An 18,119-nucleotide genomic window follows, 5' to 3' on the forward strand; every position below is an offset into this window, starting at 1 on the left:
CTCTGATGCCCTAGGAACTTCAAAGTAAATCATAAAGGGCTACCTACCTTCCTGCCTCATCTAGTTACTGAAATTGCCCTAGTTTTTATATGTACCCCAGCACTTCCTAGGTCCCCCATAAATTCACTTTCCATTAAAGAGAAGATCAGACACATATATCCCTTCCACTACTCTCCATCTCCTAGAACTCATTTTCTTAATTTCTGTAGAAAATAGCACCTAGAGTAGGTGCTGCTGACAATCTATTAAGCAGGTTAAATCTCTCTTTTTCTTGCTCTTTTTCCAACTAACCCTTTAAGAAGAATATATGAGTGACATTCATGAGACCTGAGCCAAAAATTGAGGTGTTTTAAAAATTTACCTTTTTTTAAAGAAAAGGCTTTTGGGTTAGAAAAATACTGACAAGTGAATTTTAGAAGTACTTTTAATCACATTGTGAAAGAGAGTGAAAAAATGCTGAGAAGAAAATTTAGTTGATCCTGGCAATTGTGATAGGCTATATTTCCCCCATAATTTAGCAGAGTAATGAAGTCCAACTATTAATAAAAACAGAATTTAGAAAGTCATTAAGTATTTGTAGTGGTATAGTGATGCATCTGGGACAATCCTGACAAAACTGATTAGCTCATGTAGTAGGAAACAATTCTGAAGGTAGATGCTTGAAATATTTTTTTTTGTGCTGAATGCCTGATGTAGTCTAGGGAAGGAGAAATTCAGATAACAGTTCTGAAGCCAGCACTAGCTTAAGGCTTTTGAGCCCGATGGGCCCAATAGAAGGGCCCAAAGCAAACAGATGTTTAATCATTCTGATTTGTTTGAATCCTATAAATCTATTCTAATACAATTTCTTTCCCTCACAATTTATTCTTGATATCAGTTTTCTTTCAATACTGTGATGAAACCAGAGTGAAAACATTGTTTTTACGGAATTCACCTTCTTGGTGATGTTTCTTTAGTGTAGCTCTAACCATGAGTATTGTTACCTTTAACAAGTGGGACATGATTTGCACCAAGGCAGAATGGGGCTTCTGCAGAAACAGTAAATGAATGTTACATATACAGGATTATGTTTGTAATTCCTGCCATACTAGGACTAAAGAAGTTAAATAAATGTATTATTGAATTAACTAGAAGTATTAATAGAAGGGCAACTTCTTGGCCAATGAAAACACAAATGAACACAATGAACACACAAAACAGACTATGTTAAGAATGGTAAAACCTAGCCTGGCTAAATCAAAGTTTTTGGACTTTCAAAAATCATTACAGAAGAGTGATAAAATTATGTCTGTAAAAATGTTACATTACCAGAGTTTCCCACTATGATTAGTCATGCATGATTATTGTCATCTTTGTTCACAATTTTGATTTTTGTCTATGTATCAGGTAGAAACTTGTATTGCTCTTTTGCATTGCTTAAAACATATATAATTCAGCTTGCTTGAATTCTGTCAGTTTGTGTGATAGCTGAGACTTCTGTTGTATCAACATGTGTCTTTTTCACTATTTCTTGAAGTTCTCGGACAAGACAATTCTTTCAGCACACCCTAAAGAAAATGGGAGGCTGCATTCACTACAGAAGGCAGCAGTAACAAATATTGGTGACCGTTCTCATGTAAGACAGAGATGATGTGCTTAATGGCATTACAAGGTAAGTCAAGATATGCTTGGCTCATGTCATTTTTCATTTCATACATCTAATGAAGAGTAGATATGTGTGTGTATAAATATATATTTCATAATTATGAGTACAACTCCCCCATTCATTCCTAGCAATGAAGAGTCATTCTTCCTTTAAGGTCCTTTTGTCCTTCTCAACTAAAGCAGACCAAACTAATGATTGATACCATTTATTGGGGGGGGGGGGGGGGGGCAATGAACTCTGCCCCTCTACCTTCTTCTTTGCTTGCCTACCAAGTGCCCTCCTGCATAAATTCTCATTGCCGCTCCCAGTACTTAAGAAATTGCAAGACCATTTTGCACTCTCTGTTATGCCAGCAGCATTCAGCAAATCTGTTTTCTCTCAGCTAGTTTCATTTCTCAATCCAGATTACCAATCAGAAAAAAGGATACAGTAGAGCAGAGTACTTGGAGTGTGTCTGCATCGGATCAAGGTCATTTTCAGCCCAAAAACCCAGTGGAACATGTTTGTTCAACACAGAGGTACAAGGACTTTCTCACTGTGAGATGCCAGGTAAACTTTCTTCTAATAGCTCTGCTCTGTGATCCTGCTGCTACTCCTTACTTCACTTGCTGCCTTGGATACTCTTTACTCCTTTAACCACAACATTTCTGCTATTTAAATTCTTCTACAATGCATATAACCTGTGGAACTGCTGTGTAGACTACTCTAAAATAAATTTTCTCTTTCTTCTTCCCAGGCTGTAACATTTATACCTCAAAACTTTTGCTGGGCATACTTATCAAAGCTGGCTAACTCACGTTTCTGCACACAGTTACAAAACATACATTACAATGATCCATATGTGGTGTGGGTGTATTATATTATTTTCTTCTACATCGCGACTGCTTCTTTAAACAAAAGTGCCTCTCAAACAGACAGGATTAGATTGAGAAGTGTTGCTTCTTGAGAAGGCTAAAGTCTGGCCTAGTGACTACATGCTGTGGACATAGAGTAATGAAGTAAAATGGTGCTGCTCCTGATACATCATGTTTGTTTCATGGTTGGAACTGAAGGTAATCTCAGACTTCATTAAGAGATAAGAAATTACTCTTTATGGGACTAGAAATACCAGGTTTTGATCCTAGTCACTATGATCCCAGTCATAATACACAGAGATGTAGCTATTTCATAGAATCTTCCTGTTTCAGATTTGGCAGGGAGAGGGTGTTGAAGCAGCAGGAGATGTAAGTTGGTTTGAGAATGAAAGTTACATGTTGGCTATTTATTAAAGCTCTGATAGCTCAGAGGAAACAAAAATAACACTGATTTATTTAAGAGAATGATCTTCTTCTGTTTACCCAAAGCCACACAAGTAATTTTCTCTTTGGCTTTATGCTAGCCACAGCTTCCTAATGGAATTCCAATTTAAATCTCTTACATAATCAGAGCACTTTCAGGGGAGAATTTGACCCTGAGGGAGGCAGGAGAAATGGACAGACTTGCTAATAGTCATGTGATAAAAATAGTCTTTTCATTAGCCCTTCTTGAAGTGCGGCGATTGCCTGGAAACATGCCCTAGCTAGTATCAGAAATAGCCAACCCAGAGATGAAAAGCATCCTTGTGCTTAAATGAAAAGGGAAAAGAAGACCCTAAGATATCCTATGACAGTCTTCCTAATGAGTTTCTCACAGGTCACTATTTAAAATGGTATCCTTTTCTCACCAGCACAGAAGTACTGGAGTACCCTGGAAGTTCAGGTTCTCATGCACCCTTTCTCCCCTTAAATGCAGAGTACATTAGCATCAGTTGCATTTGCACAGAAATTAGTCCCTTACAGACCATGTGTTTATATACAAAAATGAGCAAGTCTCGTGATCCCTGGGAAGCAAAACTTCAGGAGCTGAGAGAAGAGCAGTTTCTTTCCTGGTTTTCCCTATACTGCATGTCTAGCTCACCTATCCTGTCTGCAGGTAGCCTGGTTCTTTAACCCCCTCTTTGACAGTGGTAGGAGATTTATCCTACTTCACACTTGGCCAGCTAAGAGTTTTGTGTGTTGTTCTTCCAAACATGTTACTTGAATCTCTAAACTTTTCTGTGAAGTATGGAGCAGTTTATGCAGCTTCCATGGGATATAAAGACTAATAAGGTGGGTTTTTCCTTCCCACTGAATTACTGAGAACAAAATATATGTAAGTTAAAGGTCATCTCCTCTTAATGGAATAAGCACCTGGGGCATGAGAAGAAGATATGCCTCATCATTTTAATGACTAGTGAAAGAGTCATATTATGATCCAATACAACACTTGGTCATGGTCAAGCATTAACGAAAACTTATCAGTGGTGAAACATTAAAGTGCCAATATATATTTTGTAAAAATATCTAAAACCACAGCCGGTCTCAAGGATGTACTTTGAAGTGGGGGTGTGATGTGAAACTGAATATGAAACTAAATCAGTTATAATACTGATCATTTTAGAATACTACTGAAACCAGTGATAATCCAAAGATAGTGATAAGGTCTGTATTTGAAGTTAATGATGTATAGAATTCTGTCCTGTCTTGATAAATTTCTACTGAAACAGAAAGAAATGAAGATATTATCTTGTTTGTAAAGAGTAAGTCCTTTAATACAAAAATCTGTATTTGCAATTAGATATAGTTTGGCAAAAGATACTGCAAGGGGGATATTTCTGTGAGGTTTTGAGCAAAGAATTTACATTTTTCTTTCTGGCTAGAGTTGCAAAATTTTTATTGCAAACTCACTCCTGAACATTATTTTTATTTATTTATTTTTAACACTTACAAGATTTTTTTTTCCTCCAGCATTATAGGTGAGGTATCCTTGTCATTGAGTAAGGACAGAGTGCTCCACAAGGCAGGGATATCCAAGCAGCAAGGCAAACAGAGTGTCATCACCCCAAAAAGAGCCAGGTCTGCAGTGCCAGAGGAGGGCAATCCTGACAGGTCTGTAGATAGTCTTCAGCCAAAAATGCAGGTTAACAGATGAATGAGTGATAATAACAGATAACATGGTGATGAGATAAATCCAAGGTCAAGCCAGGAGGTCAAATCTATGTGGATTCAGATCAACAGGGTTTCTAGCCAGGTGTGGGCATAGGTGCAATATAGCTCTGGCAGTAAATAAGTGTGAGAGCCCAGCCTAAAAGCAGATCATGGAGAAAGGTGATGGGTCCCTGCAAGGGCTTCTCAGGCAACACTTCTGCACGTAGCTTTGTGGCTGGAGAGCTGCGCTGTCCGTGTTGGCCATGAGAGCAGGCAGGTAGCTTCCAGGAGAGAGGGGCATGCTCAGGGGCATGCTCAGTTATAAGCATAGCTGCTTATAACCCATGTCAGGATTGTGTTTCCTTTTTATTACTCACTTTACACATAATACATAAAAATTAGATATTTTTTGAGAACTAAGTATCAGCAAGCTGTGTGTGGAGATTCAGTGGACATCAGGCCTCTGGTTGCTGTTTATGTCTTTGAGAATCTCCTTTTGGAATTTTAAAAAACAGGGAATTATTTTATAAGAACTAAATTTTAAAGCAAGTGAGGGGTCTGGAAGAAATGTGTAAGATAAGAAGATACAGCTCAACTCCTAACTAGTATTTCACTGCAGAGCACTGAAATACTTTATGGTAGAATCGTCTTACACATCATGCTTCTTGCCAACCAGACTACACTAGAAATCATTAAGGATTCCACTTTGGAGTGTACTCTCTGAAGGGAGAGGGATATCAAAAACAGGAGAACAAGCAATTAGCAGTACACCTAGACAATATAAAATTGCGCTAGTGGGAAATAAAAATCCTTTTTATAAATATGACTTCATATGCTCACATTTCTTCTTGCAGTAGGTTCTGAAGTTTTCCATTCTGGAACTAGCACATCTTTGGGAAAAGCAAAGACATGTGCCAGGGATTTCAGTTAAAGTGAGTCTGAACCCTAAATCAGATGGTAGTTGCATGTGGATACAAAGGATACCTTATTTTATTCCCAACAGGCATGTCACATCAGGTATTTGGGTTTCAAATCAAACCAGTTTTATTTTCTGTCTTTTCCTTTCAGTGACCATCTGAGCCACTATTTCTTGTGTCAAAGCTATAGTGCAAATGGTAGATTGATCTCTGGGCAAAGAAGTTCTTGACTGCCCAGTGTTTTTCTGACAGAAGAAAGACATAACTGACTTCAGCAGCAAAAGAAATGTACCCAAAGAATCAGAGAATCCTGAATGGTGGAAAAATCTTTTCAGATTCAGTAGCATACAAAAATCTTCTTCTTCTCCCACTAGACTATTTCTTTCAACTAGTCAGTCACAAAACATTCTACAAAGTGGCATTATACCAAATGAATTTTACTCCATTTGAGGCACAGATTAAAAAAGCTCATTGAGACAAAATCTCCATCAGCAGAAAGGCTTTGATGTTAAAAAAAGACTGATTTTTAAGTTTCTCTGTAACTGACATTTATTTTAATACAGAATGAGAATGCTTGCATGGTAGTGATCCCAGGCTGCATTTGCAATCACTTGTTTGCATACAATACTCCAAGAACAAAGTGTTAATTCTACAGTTGAAATACCTGTTTCTCTTTTTTTTTTTTTTTTTTTTTCTGCCTTTATTCCTGTATTGGGTTACAGAAAATAGGATGATCCTTTCTTCCTGTGAAGAAATGCGAGAACACATTTGTGTAAGGTGTCTTGATACATAGTAATGGGCAGAAACCAGAGCGGTGGAGATTTTGAGCCTGTCAAAAGGATACAGAATGATCTGACTGTTCTTTGTGTTGAACTGAAATTATAGCAAGATAGAAGCTGGTGGGGCTATAGTGAAGCCCTTCTGCCCTTCTATCAAGGAAGTATATTGAAGCCTCGGATTACACCACAGAGGAAGAGATAGAGGCTCCATTTCCAATGGTTATTAAAAACAGGTTAGGCAAACATCTCTAAAGCATGGCACATGCAGAAATTATCATGACTTGAGGAAAGAAAATAGTCTGGATCTCTTTTTCTTTTTTTGGGTTGGTCCAAAAATGATGATCAATAAGGCTAAATGTTTCTTCAGTTAAGAGACACCCTGTCTCGGGGATCTCTCAGTGTCTCTTAGGAGTTCCTGATTGTAGGACATCCTGGAAATGTGGAAGCAATTGTGGCTTATGAGAGCATCTTTCTGGAGGAGAGAAGGGCTGTGTGCAATGTCCATAGATGAGTAATGCTAATTGTACATAAAAATATGAGCTTCAGAAAATCATTGAAGACTTCAGGAAAAAGGAATGACTAATTCAGTGAGAAATAATGAGGACAGGAAAACTCATTCAAGGAAAAGGCAGATTTCAGTTGAATGCCACTACCACCAGTGGAATAACCAGTGTATCTTAGGACCATGATACAGAAGGCAAGAACAGAATTGTCCCTCAGCTGCTGTATGTCACTATTACCCACGTCCTCCAGTAGATCTTAAGAGCAGCCAGGATTTCTGTTCTTAAGCACTGCAGACATCTGCAATGTTTCTGGCTGTGTGGGAGGGCTCAAAGATAGTAGGAGTTTGAGAACATCAGTAATGTTCTGCTCAGCTGAAAAATTCAAATTATTCTGTGCTGAACTGGGACCCACTTTTCTTAAGCCTCCCAGGCAGTCATCCTGACAAATTGAAATTCATTCTCACATTCTCAGACTTGATGAATGCCGTTTGAACAACTACAGCATTGACATGCTACAGTATGCTACAATAACAAACACAGATTTGTTCAGGAAAATCCCTTCTGCAGAAATCTATATTAGGTTATGTACATAGGCTAGGATTTTCTAAAGTTTAACCTGGATTACTTTGAAAATAAAATTCTTGGTGGCTTTTCTGAGAACTGAGTGTCCCTTTTTTCTCATGCGTCTCTTTAGAGGCTTTCACTTACATATTACATCAAATAACTAACATCACCAATATTTTCAGTTAATGAGATAATCACTGTTACCTGTTAATTTTTTTACCTGTATTTTCCTTGCAGATTATCATTGTTCTGTCTTCTCTTTAGAAGAAGAAAAATAGATTGGTTTTACATCATGAAAATTCTAGAATGTTAGGGTTTTTTCCAGAATATGTACTGGTCAATTGTCTAAAGAGAGAACAGTCTTAATCTTAAAGAAAAATGTTTCTTCTTCAAGTCTGTGACATGCTAGGTGACAGTCTTCATACAAACTGTAGGAAGTATACAAGATACTTTTCATTTCAAGTTTTGATGTATTTTCTAACATTTTTGAAATAAACTTAGTATTTAGGTTTGTTTAGTGACACAGATCAAATCCAAAGTAGAGGAGCAGAACAAGCCTTTGTGTGATGCGTCATGAATTAGAGTGAACCTGAGGAATGCATCTATAAAAGCATTCATTTGTTCAGTATTCCCAGTAACCTGAGAGCACAGGGAAAATTACCTGCCATCTTCACCAGTTAATACCAATTGCTCTTTTGAGGTTTCTCTGAGTTTCTGAGGTATGTACAACATTGTGGGTGGTCATCAGAATAAGCAGTTTCTTTGCTGTAATTTTCACTGGCTGTAGTTACCTTTTTATTTGTTTTGCTTGCATCCGGCCTCCCTGCTCTGTTCCGTTGTGTATGTATGTAACTGCTACTTCTGCTGTAAGTAAACTGTCACCAAAGATTCACCTAACATTAACCTATCAGATCCTTGAAAACCAATATGTCATCACTTCTTTCTTTAACATATGATTACCTTTTTTTTTAGCTTGAGGCCTCTTTCTTTGAAATTATCTCAAGTTTTCAATATTTGGAAAAATGTATTAAAGAAATTAAGAGGTACTACAAAAGTAAGTGATGGTGTGTGTGCAAGGCACAGGATCTTGCTTACTGCTCTCCAGCATTTCCTTAAACCCACAATTTATTACCTGTTAAGATGTCCCAGCAGATTGAGGGCACTCAGTGCCTTTGAAGCTACTAATCTACTGTGCAATTTATTACAGTGTTTAGTCTTTTAATTAAATTATCTGTAATTCTGGAAAAAATCAGGTGTTATTTTTTAAATCTGCTAATCCAGGCTCAGATGAGGTGTAAATTTCACTGAACCATATGAGCTCACATGTGTGTTACTTGAATAAGTGTTTGCAGCAAGAATGATGAGAAAAAGACAAAGTGTGTGAGGAAAAAAACACCAAATCTTTTTTAAGGTAATGCATAATAATAACAATCATCACCATCATCACCATCATCATCATCATCATCATCATCATCATCATCATCATAGCAGTTGTAACCAGATCAGGCTTTTGATCCAGTTATCCAGTTCATTTCATGAGCTGCAGAAAACTTGGAAGACCAGCACCGTGAGAAGAGAACAAGAAGCCCATGCTGAAAGGCCTCTTTTGGCACATGTAATTGTTTGCTTCAATGTGGATTTACAAGGCAAAAGTCAACACCCTTTGTCTGTGGGGCTGCATTATACAAGTCAGCAAAACCCTTTCTCTACAGGCTGAAAATGCGTAAACAAATTATTAGGATGACCCAGCGAAGGTGTGATCACTTGTTGTACTGTGGTACTGTGACTGTGTGTCAGAGCTCTGGAAATTTCTTGTGGCTGCGCAGTGCATCCCTCTGCTCTTGGGAATGGGTAGGCAGCCAACATCTACTGCCTCTGAGCTCCCTCGTGAGAACCTGAAATTGAACAGGTTCTGTGCTGCGCTACTGTGCAGTTTGTGCATCAAGAGGAGGCTTTCCTTAAACCAGACTGTGCAGTGTGGGTGCATCAAGAGGAGGCTTTCCTTAAACCAGACTGGGCGTCGTGGGTGCATCCGGTGGAAGCTGTTACTGAACCAGACCGGACGCGATGGGAACCCTGCCTGCCGCTGTGCTGCAAGGAAACCACTAGAGAGCAGCGTCAGAGTGCTCTGGCTATACTCAGCAAACGCCGCGGGCAGGGGAAGCTGTGCTGGTCCCAGTAGGAAAGGCACTCGGACTCCGTGTCGTTTAATTATTTTGAAGCTTTCATTGTAAGATGAGAATAGCATGGATAATCTTACATCAATGTAGATGCTAGGAACCTGGAGCGGTGTAGCATTGAGCAGGGTGCCAACCCATGGACATGATGAACATACTCTGCATAAGTGGAGTTTTATATGCTAAGAACTAAAGCTTTAGCTACTGATTTCACAAATCACAGCACAGTCCTCATCAAATGCTGTCTTTGGAATGCCATAATTTTTAAATGTCAAATAGGCCGAGGTAGTGGCTTTTGAGGTTTTTTGGGGGGTTTTTGGTTGTTTGTTTTCCTTTTTTGGTATGTTTGTTTGTTTGCAGTTTTAGAAGAAGTTTTTTGTTTGTTTGTTGAGTTTTGGTGGTTCTTTTGTTTTGGCTTTTGGGGGATTTGTTTGTTGTTTGTTGTTTTTGTTGTTGTTGTTGTTTGTTTGGGCTTTTTGTTTTGTTTTTGTAACTCAGTATTCTTGTCTTGCTTCCAAGACAAGAACCATCTGGAAAATTTAAATGTCAGAATAAATAAATATTTTCAAGGACATCTGAGTCTTTCATCACACTAATTTTGGTTTTGGCTAACTGCTGGAAATTGCTGTCCTAAAACACTTGTAAGAACATAGGTGGCAACTTTTGTTCAGCTGTTTTGTATCTCTTGTTATTATTTGCTACAAATATGAAAAATTTGTATGTAAGTTATATGGTTATTGAAACATTAACAAGAATGCATATTTTTAACAATATCTAAAGTTTTGTTGGTCATAAATTTTTGAAATATCCTTATTTTGCCTCTGTTTCTTTCATAGTAGAAGTTATTGTTGTGTTAATTACTGAAATGGAAATAATGTCGCTTAAGGGACTGTTTGAGTACAGTCAACATAATAGAAATACATCTGTAAACATCAAGTGATTTTATAATTTAATTTAAATCAGTAGAGATTACCTGCGGGGTTTTTTTGGTTTTTTGTTTTTTTGGTGTTTTTTTTTTTTCAGATTAAGAGATCCTTTGAAGAGAAGAAGCCAAAGAACTCAGTTTTATTGCACTAAGCAAGTCAAGCAGCAGTACATAGATTTCACTTCATCTATGCTAGAATGGGTCTGGCTGTGATAATAAACTCATCTGTGGTATGATGGAATGTTAATATATTAGTGCAAATTATGTAACTGCATATAAGTTACAAACAGTAAAAGGGACAAATGTAAAGCAATTATTATTAAAATGAGTACTTCACTTTATTAAAATGTATCTCTGATTTCTTTTATATCCAGAGACTTGTGGATAGAGCCAAAGAATATATTGCTCACTGAGCTATCAATCCTTTTTACAAAGTTTTATATATTTATATTGCACTGGTTTTCTTTTAAAAATTTTTGGTGCTTCTCTGCTTCAATGCAGAGACGGTAATGTGCATCTCAGGTAGCTGGGATACATTGTTAAATCAGATAAAGTAGCTCGGATAGATTGTTGAGTCAGACAATGCCAGTCATTGCTGTCTGTCCATCTTTAATCCAAGATTCCCAAGTACTTGTGACCATTCTCCAGGAATTCTGAATGAGCTGATAGACAAGTAGCTGTAAATGTAATATATGATATTCACAGTCCTTGAGAATCATGATATCAATGTCATCTGAATATTTGTCAGTCCAATTAAAGACAATAGGATCAGTCTGGCAATCTTTTGGCTTCTGTAGTATCTAACAAGTTATAATCCTTAGCTTCCCTGCCAGCAAATTCTTTATCAAGCAACGACATCCTAAAACACAGGGCTAATAAAACCTCTCCAAGATCTTAATATAAGTGGGCTGTTTTAAGTAGACTAATCTACCAAAAAAAAAAAAAATCTCTAAAAGACTTCCTCATAGTAAAACATATCATAGCACAGGAAGACAAAACACATATGAGGTTTAGCATCTCATAACAAACATAATGTTTCAACCTAAGACATATAGTTTATACAAATAGTCATTAATGAGTGAAGCCAAACAGATTTTTTTTTAATTCATCTACAGCTCTTTCAAAAATATTGGGGCACACATTGCAGTTTCTTTTCTGCCATTTTGATGCAAGAAATAGTGAAGTTCAAGCAGTTTGACTAAGATTCTTAATATCAGATTGGGCTGAGAGACAGAATTCAAGAGGCAACCTAGAGAAACATTCTGGAGAGCTGAATCACAAGTGAAGATTTGTATTGGTGGGGCTTCAGCGACCAGAGATATTCATGGATGCATTTATGTCTTTATTGTACCAGCATAGCTACACAGAAGTCTGTTTCACCTGTGTATGTAGCAGGACACTTGGACAGAAGTTGTGTTACACCTTCGGGGACTGAGAAATTGGAGTCACAGGGCCTCATACAATTCAGGTTGGGAGGAAGCTCAGGAAGCTGGTCAGCTGGTCAGCCTTACCGTTCATCTTATACTGGTAGCCTTTGCTTGCCTTGGTGTTTATATGCTTCTTCTTTGGGCTCAGCTATTATTATGTCCACAGCATCAATTCATCTGCCTGAGGGTTGGATGCTGCTCACATTTGACAAAGCACTGCAAGGAAATCCCCCCAATTGGTTTTCTAGTTTTAAGCAGTAAGGGGCACAGATTTCAGGAGGGTGGGGCTGCCCCTAAAACAAGTGGGGACTTTTCGAAGGGTTTCAGAAGTGTAGAGGGGTGTTTCCACCCTGCACTGTGAAGTGGAAGAAGAGGGAAGGAAGAGGCAGAACAGCTGCAGCAACTGAAGTTGCCAGGATCAGCTTGCCTAGCAACCCCCTTCTTAGGCAAGGGGATCTAATTCAGAAACAACAGCAGCATCAGAAGCAGCCCTGACACTTGGTGAGCCGGGTGCACATTAGGGAGCATGGGAGCTGTCAAATCACCAGCTGTAGAGCTCCGAAGCCTCCTCATTTTTTTGGTAGGTCTATCTAGATCTGCTTACCAGAACTTATTCCTCTGATCTGTGCTTTCAGAAAGCACTCTATATGGCTTGTTACAGTGAAACAGCTATTTATACTAGTTGTTGATTTTTATTTTAGTAAAGTAGAAATCAAGAGTAATGGCAGATATTGGAAAAATTATTGGAAAAATAAGTTCTACCATTCTGTCTTATTCTATTCACGTTGTGTTGTAGTAAGCAGTTGCACAATACAGTAGATTATTATGCTTTAATTATATATAGAAAAACAATAGCAGATTGCATGAGTAGAAACTATTATCTTTTACTAGAAATAGAATAAGCCCAGAGTACATTATCATAGAGTATTCTGATCTGTTAGTATATACCCTAAAGTGTATTTTTTAACACATGACTAATATAATCTGTTATAATGTATTATATATACATTTATAATGTATCTTTTACTACTGCTACAATTAAATCTCTGTGCTATTATGATGCTGTATTCTAACTAAAATAGGCTTATGCAATTCTTATTTTATGCGTCATTGTGTATATGAACATTTATATGGCTAAGATTTGTATTGTGTTACTAAAAGTATAACAAAAAATACTCCTTCAAAGATTGTAAGTATGAAAAATTAAAAGAAATGGAGCCGTTTGGAGTGGGAGAGTGCCATTCTAAAAGCAAACAAAAAAACTTGGTTATATAAACTGTCTCTCTGCATATGGTCCTAGAACCATCTGCTCTTTGTAAAAAACCATTTTGGGAGAGAAAGGTTAGTTAAGTCCCCTAACTGTTTCATGCCAGTTTCTGGACAAACCAAAATAGCGTGCTGGTTGTGTTTGTATGGAATTTTTTTTTTCTTTTTCCCTCCGGAAGTTAGAGAGGTCAAAATATGCCAGCCTATGTTTCTGCATTTTGTTTGATTTCTATAGAAGGATTATAAACTTAGGAGATGGAATCCATCCTTTCCCTCATCTCATCCTGTCTTTTTTTTCTCTTTTTTTTTTTTCTTTTTTCTGGCAGGTCGTATTAGTGGAGGGGTGGCATGATTTAGATAACAAAGACTATGACTGTTGGCCCCTGGAAAAGCCAGATGAGTATAACATGCTGGACTGCGGAGGTGAGTGAGTCATAAAGAAGACTTGGTATCTTACTTGGGGAATGGCTGAAACCCCAAAATTGAAGTATTCATAATAATAGCTTACTCATGTTGGATGTTATCCATGATGAAATGCATCTAAATCAGTGACAACCTCTCTTCCTAGAGAAATAAGTGAAAGAAACCAACTAAAGATACTTCAGAGTAATTATTTGTTCAGTATACCTTTGTTCCAACAGAAAAGTAATAACAGTTGTATCCTGAAAGCATTTTCTTTTTCATTAAAAAACCAAATGGAACTTAATCCAAACAAAGCATGGAGGCAGCATAACATTGTAGCAAATCTACTTGCTGAAAATTTGCAGTGTCATTTCAAAAGTGTACTGTGCTTAATCAGTAAGACAGTAAAAAAAAAATCAGTGATTCTACATCATGCTTTTCCACCTTGCACAAAACTCTTCCCTGGGTACCTGAAAAAACCCTGAGACCTTTAACCACTTACTCCTGCCAGTTTCCAAAATTAATTTACATGATGAGATAGTAACAACAACAACAAAAAAGAATAATTTTTGTGTTGGTAATTTATTGAGATGAAAAAGTATTTAAGGAGCAACTGATATGTGTAAAACCCAATTTAAGTATAAGAAAAAGTTTCTTATACTCTAGGGGTTATAAAGCAGAGCAGGTTTCTCAGAAAGGTTGTGGCTTCTCCATTCTTGGAGATTTTTAAAATATGACTAGACAAATGCTAGAGAAACATCCTTGAGATGACCCTGCCTTGAGCAACGCAGGCTTGGACCGAATGATTTCTGTGGGTGCTTTCCAAATTCAACTCTTCTGTGATCTTGTGACTCTGTAACAAATAAATAACTGATGTAAAGGAATGTTTTGTTTATGTTGTAAAAGGTAGCACCAGAAATAAGCATTCAACAGGGTTTTTAGAAAAAAAAAATAAGAGCACATCAGAAGGTGGTTCTGATAAAACACTCCAGGAAATATACTGCTGTGTCACACTCTTAGCTCAATGTTACAGTTAAACATTCTTCAATTAATTCTTTTGGAACAATGAAGTTCAGAGACTTTCTAGGTAATTTCAACTAAGACTTTTATCCACGTATGACTTTGCTGTTGGTTTAACACTGAAACAGCTATTTATCACTACAGATGCCTTGTTTAAAGCTATTTTTACTAAGTACAAGGGAAACTAACGTGAGTAGGTTGGTTAATTAATATTACCCATTACAATCAGTTTTAGAATGAATTTCAAGCTCTATCCTCCCTTTCTTTGTAGGTTTTCTTTGCCATTTTCTGGGCATTGCTAGAAGCAAAGCAAAACGCATATGCTGTAGCCTCATTGCTGAGGAATTAACAAAAGATTTTCAAAGCTTTTATATGTGGGAGTAACTGTCGTAGAAAGAAGTTTGGTTTACCTTTGTGAGACTTTTATAAGGAAGTAGAAAATAATTTAACTGAAATTTGTGCTGACCTTTTGTCTTCATTCTCATATATTCTTTGAAGCTCAGCTCTCTTACCTTTTAGTAGAAATCACACTAGCATTTTTTTTAAATCTTTGTATTATAGTTTTTCACATAATGTTAGCAATTAAAATGAATTTTTACTTTTCAAGGGAGATTACCAAGGGAAATTGAGGTTATTTTACAAATTGCCTAGTTAAATCTGATAGTAAATTAGGGGGAAAATAGTCGTTTCAGTACAGTGCAAGCGAAGAACGTACTTGTTAAAACAAGTATGAGCAACAAAAGAGGTCATAACCAAACAAGAAAAACAGAAAAATGAGAGTCTGGTAAGGCAGGTTTACCAGTCCTCTGCAGAAGGAATTTAATACTTCCTGACAAACTGAGTTACACAGTTTCATTATGTAAGTAATTTGATGTGGTGCAAATTAAAACCTTCATCCAACAACCGACAAACAGGTAAGTGAGTGCACTGGAAAGATTTTGATGGTGTTTATGGATTTAAGGCTTCTCTCAGGTTTTATCTTACTTCATTCTCAGGCCCAGAGGACAAGAAACATGATGGGGGTAAATCATCTTTCCCAGTTAAGACTGTGAAAATGGAAAATAACAGATATCTGATAGCACTCCTTCCACTGTCCTCTGTTCTAGATGTCAAATGGTTCCACCACATGATAATCCAGTCTTAAATGTATGAGTATATATACTTTATGTTTCATGAGTTTAGGAGTTTTGAACACATTCTGTGTGTGGTAGAGTTGTCTGTTCTCTTCCATAATAACGTGTGTCTCAGTAAAAGCAGCCGAGAATTAAGAACAATATTGCCTGATCAAAAGAGGAAAGCAAATATACCAGAACAAACAGCAATGCTGTATATTGAAAGCAAAGTTACTTTGCACAAGATGAGCAGATTTTTTGTTGCATTTCTCCAACTGCTTGATCTGAGTTTCAGAATTCTTCAATTAATGTGCATTTCTACTTACGAATACAGCCATTAAAATACTTGACCTTTTGGCTCATAAAAAGTAATTGGAGAATACTGAGAGGGTTACTCAGAGCATTGTGAAGCACTGGAACAGTGCTGCCCAGAGAAGCTGAGGATGCCCCATCTCTGAAAATGTTCAAGGCCAGGTTTGATGGGGCTTTGAGCAACCTCGTCTACTGGAAAGTGTCCCAGCCCATGGCAAGGGAACAGGGCCTGGATGATCTTTAAGGTGCCTTCCAACCCAAACCACTCTGTGATCGTATGAATTGATGAAAATCATTACAGAGAAAGTTTTACATTTCTATGTATCTGGTAAGTAAAAAAGTATAGCAGATACTCTGACCCATAATTGCACTGTTTCTAGGACTGGAAATGACATGGGTGCAAAGGCCTCCAGAAAAGGCTGTGAGTGGAGAATCCTTCAACGTGACCTATGCTGTCTTTGCTTCAGACAGTTTTTATCAATATGCTGTGCAAAATGGAATCCTTTCCCACAGGTATTACTTCTTATAAAAATGCTATCATGATCATGAGTAAATGAGGTTTTTGTGTGTACATATTCAGTGATATAATTGGAACAGACACTCTGGAGTTGGTCATTAATTCCTTCCATCTTTTGAGATCTCCCATAGCTCTGTTAGCCCTGCTATTTTTTCCTTTTCTCTCAGACTAGCCATCATGGCATGTTTGCCTGCTAGGTCAGAAGACAGGGCATGTCACTACTGTCACAGTGCAACTCTGGACATCACTTCTTGCCTTCTCTACACATAGAATTTATAGCTGAAGTTTAATCATGAGTCACAGGCTCTCTGTATCTTATACTCATTTCACTCATAAGTATGATTCAAGTGCACAACGTGGATATAAAGAAGAGCTAGTCCAGCCCTGAATCCATTTAATTCAATGGTCAACCGTGCTTGATTTCTGTGGAATTAAAATCACTCCAAAAACTTATATGTCAGCTCACACACTGTGTTAGTGACTGTGGACATCAGCAGTTAGAGAGTATGTAGGGGTGCATCTCCAGATCTACACATCTGGATCTATAAACCTAGGGGCAATACACTCTGATTTCATGCTTTTGTCTGTAAGTAGCAATTCTCCATTCCTATATAGGAACACCTGAGACAGAGGGTGGGACCCCATTTCCCGTGCTGCTCTGTAAGAGATGTTTACAGAACATTTTTCTCTACCTGAGTGTTCACATTGCAAAGTTCAATTTATAAGAGCTGTTACCCAGACTTATTTTATTTCATGTTGAAAGATGATCCAGAATCTATTTGCAACTACAAAAAGTTGATTTTTTTTTTATTTTGGTCAGCTATGTACTATGTTTAAAAACTACTTACTATGTTTAAAAACTACTTAAAATTTGTTTATCTGGCTGACACTAAAGGTTACAGTGGCTGACCCAAATATACCTGAGGTTGGCAAGTCAGTGTATGGGCATCAATGTAATTGGATAAAGCCATGATGAAGTAATTGAATACACAATACTGGATAAATCTTGAAAAGGAGCCCTAAAGAAAAGTACATGATGGAATTAGACACCAAATTAATTATTTTTTCTAACTTCCAGTATGAACTCAAAGGCTAATAATTTTTAATATTTTATCTGTTTAGGTGTTTTGGAGGTTGACATATTTGCTTATCTCACATTTCAAATACGTCTATGCCCTCGTAAATCTGGCCATGAGTACAATCTATATTAACCTAATTATTTGTCATATTGTTTATTTGTCATAATAAACACAGTCTTCACATCATAAACAAATCCTACTCTTTTAGATCTCCTCATCATTGACTAATCCTTTCATTAAGACCAAGCCAAAAAATAAATCCTGAAATTGTTTTATAACAGTCCAACACAAGTGCATAACATTTCAGCTAAACTGCAATTGATTCTGGCTGCATCTGAGTAAATTATGTTTGTAGAAAACAATTTTATCTTACAGCCACATTTATTAGGGTGAAAACCACTGAAAGTGTAACTGAGCAAACAGTTTTACATCACGCATTTCGAGGTGAATACATTCATCTTTCAGGAATAAGTTTTCAAAAGTTGTTCTG

The 18,119-nt window shown here is 37.2% G+C and overlaps 1 protein-coding gene across 2 annotated transcripts in view; it reads left to right on the forward strand.

Annotated features, from left to right (window-relative positions):
• Positions 1 to 12,325: 12,325 nt before the first annotated feature.
• Positions 12,326 to 18,119, forward strand: part of LOC119696155 (atrial natriuretic peptide receptor 2-like) — a 39,269-nt gene continuing 33,475 nt past the window's right edge. For both annotated transcript variants that reach the window (XM_038125817.1, XM_038125818.1), the window contains exons 1-3: positions 12,326 to 12,501; positions 13,514 to 13,610; positions 16,414 to 16,546. In XM_038125817.1, coding sequence (XP_037981745.1) covers positions 12,448 to 12,501; positions 13,514 to 13,610; positions 16,414 to 16,546 — 284 coding nt within the window. In that variant the 5' untranslated portion in view covers positions 12,326 to 12,447. The remainder of the gene's footprint in view (positions 12,502 to 13,513; positions 13,611 to 16,413; positions 16,547 to 18,119) is intronic.

This window comes from Motacilla alba, chromosome Z (genome assembly GCF_015832195.1).
Source record: "Motacilla alba alba isolate MOTALB_02 chromosome Z, Motacilla_alba_V1.0_pri, whole genome shotgun sequence".
NCBI classification, from domain to species: Eukaryota; Metazoa; Chordata; class Aves; order Passeriformes; family Motacillidae; genus Motacilla; species Motacilla alba.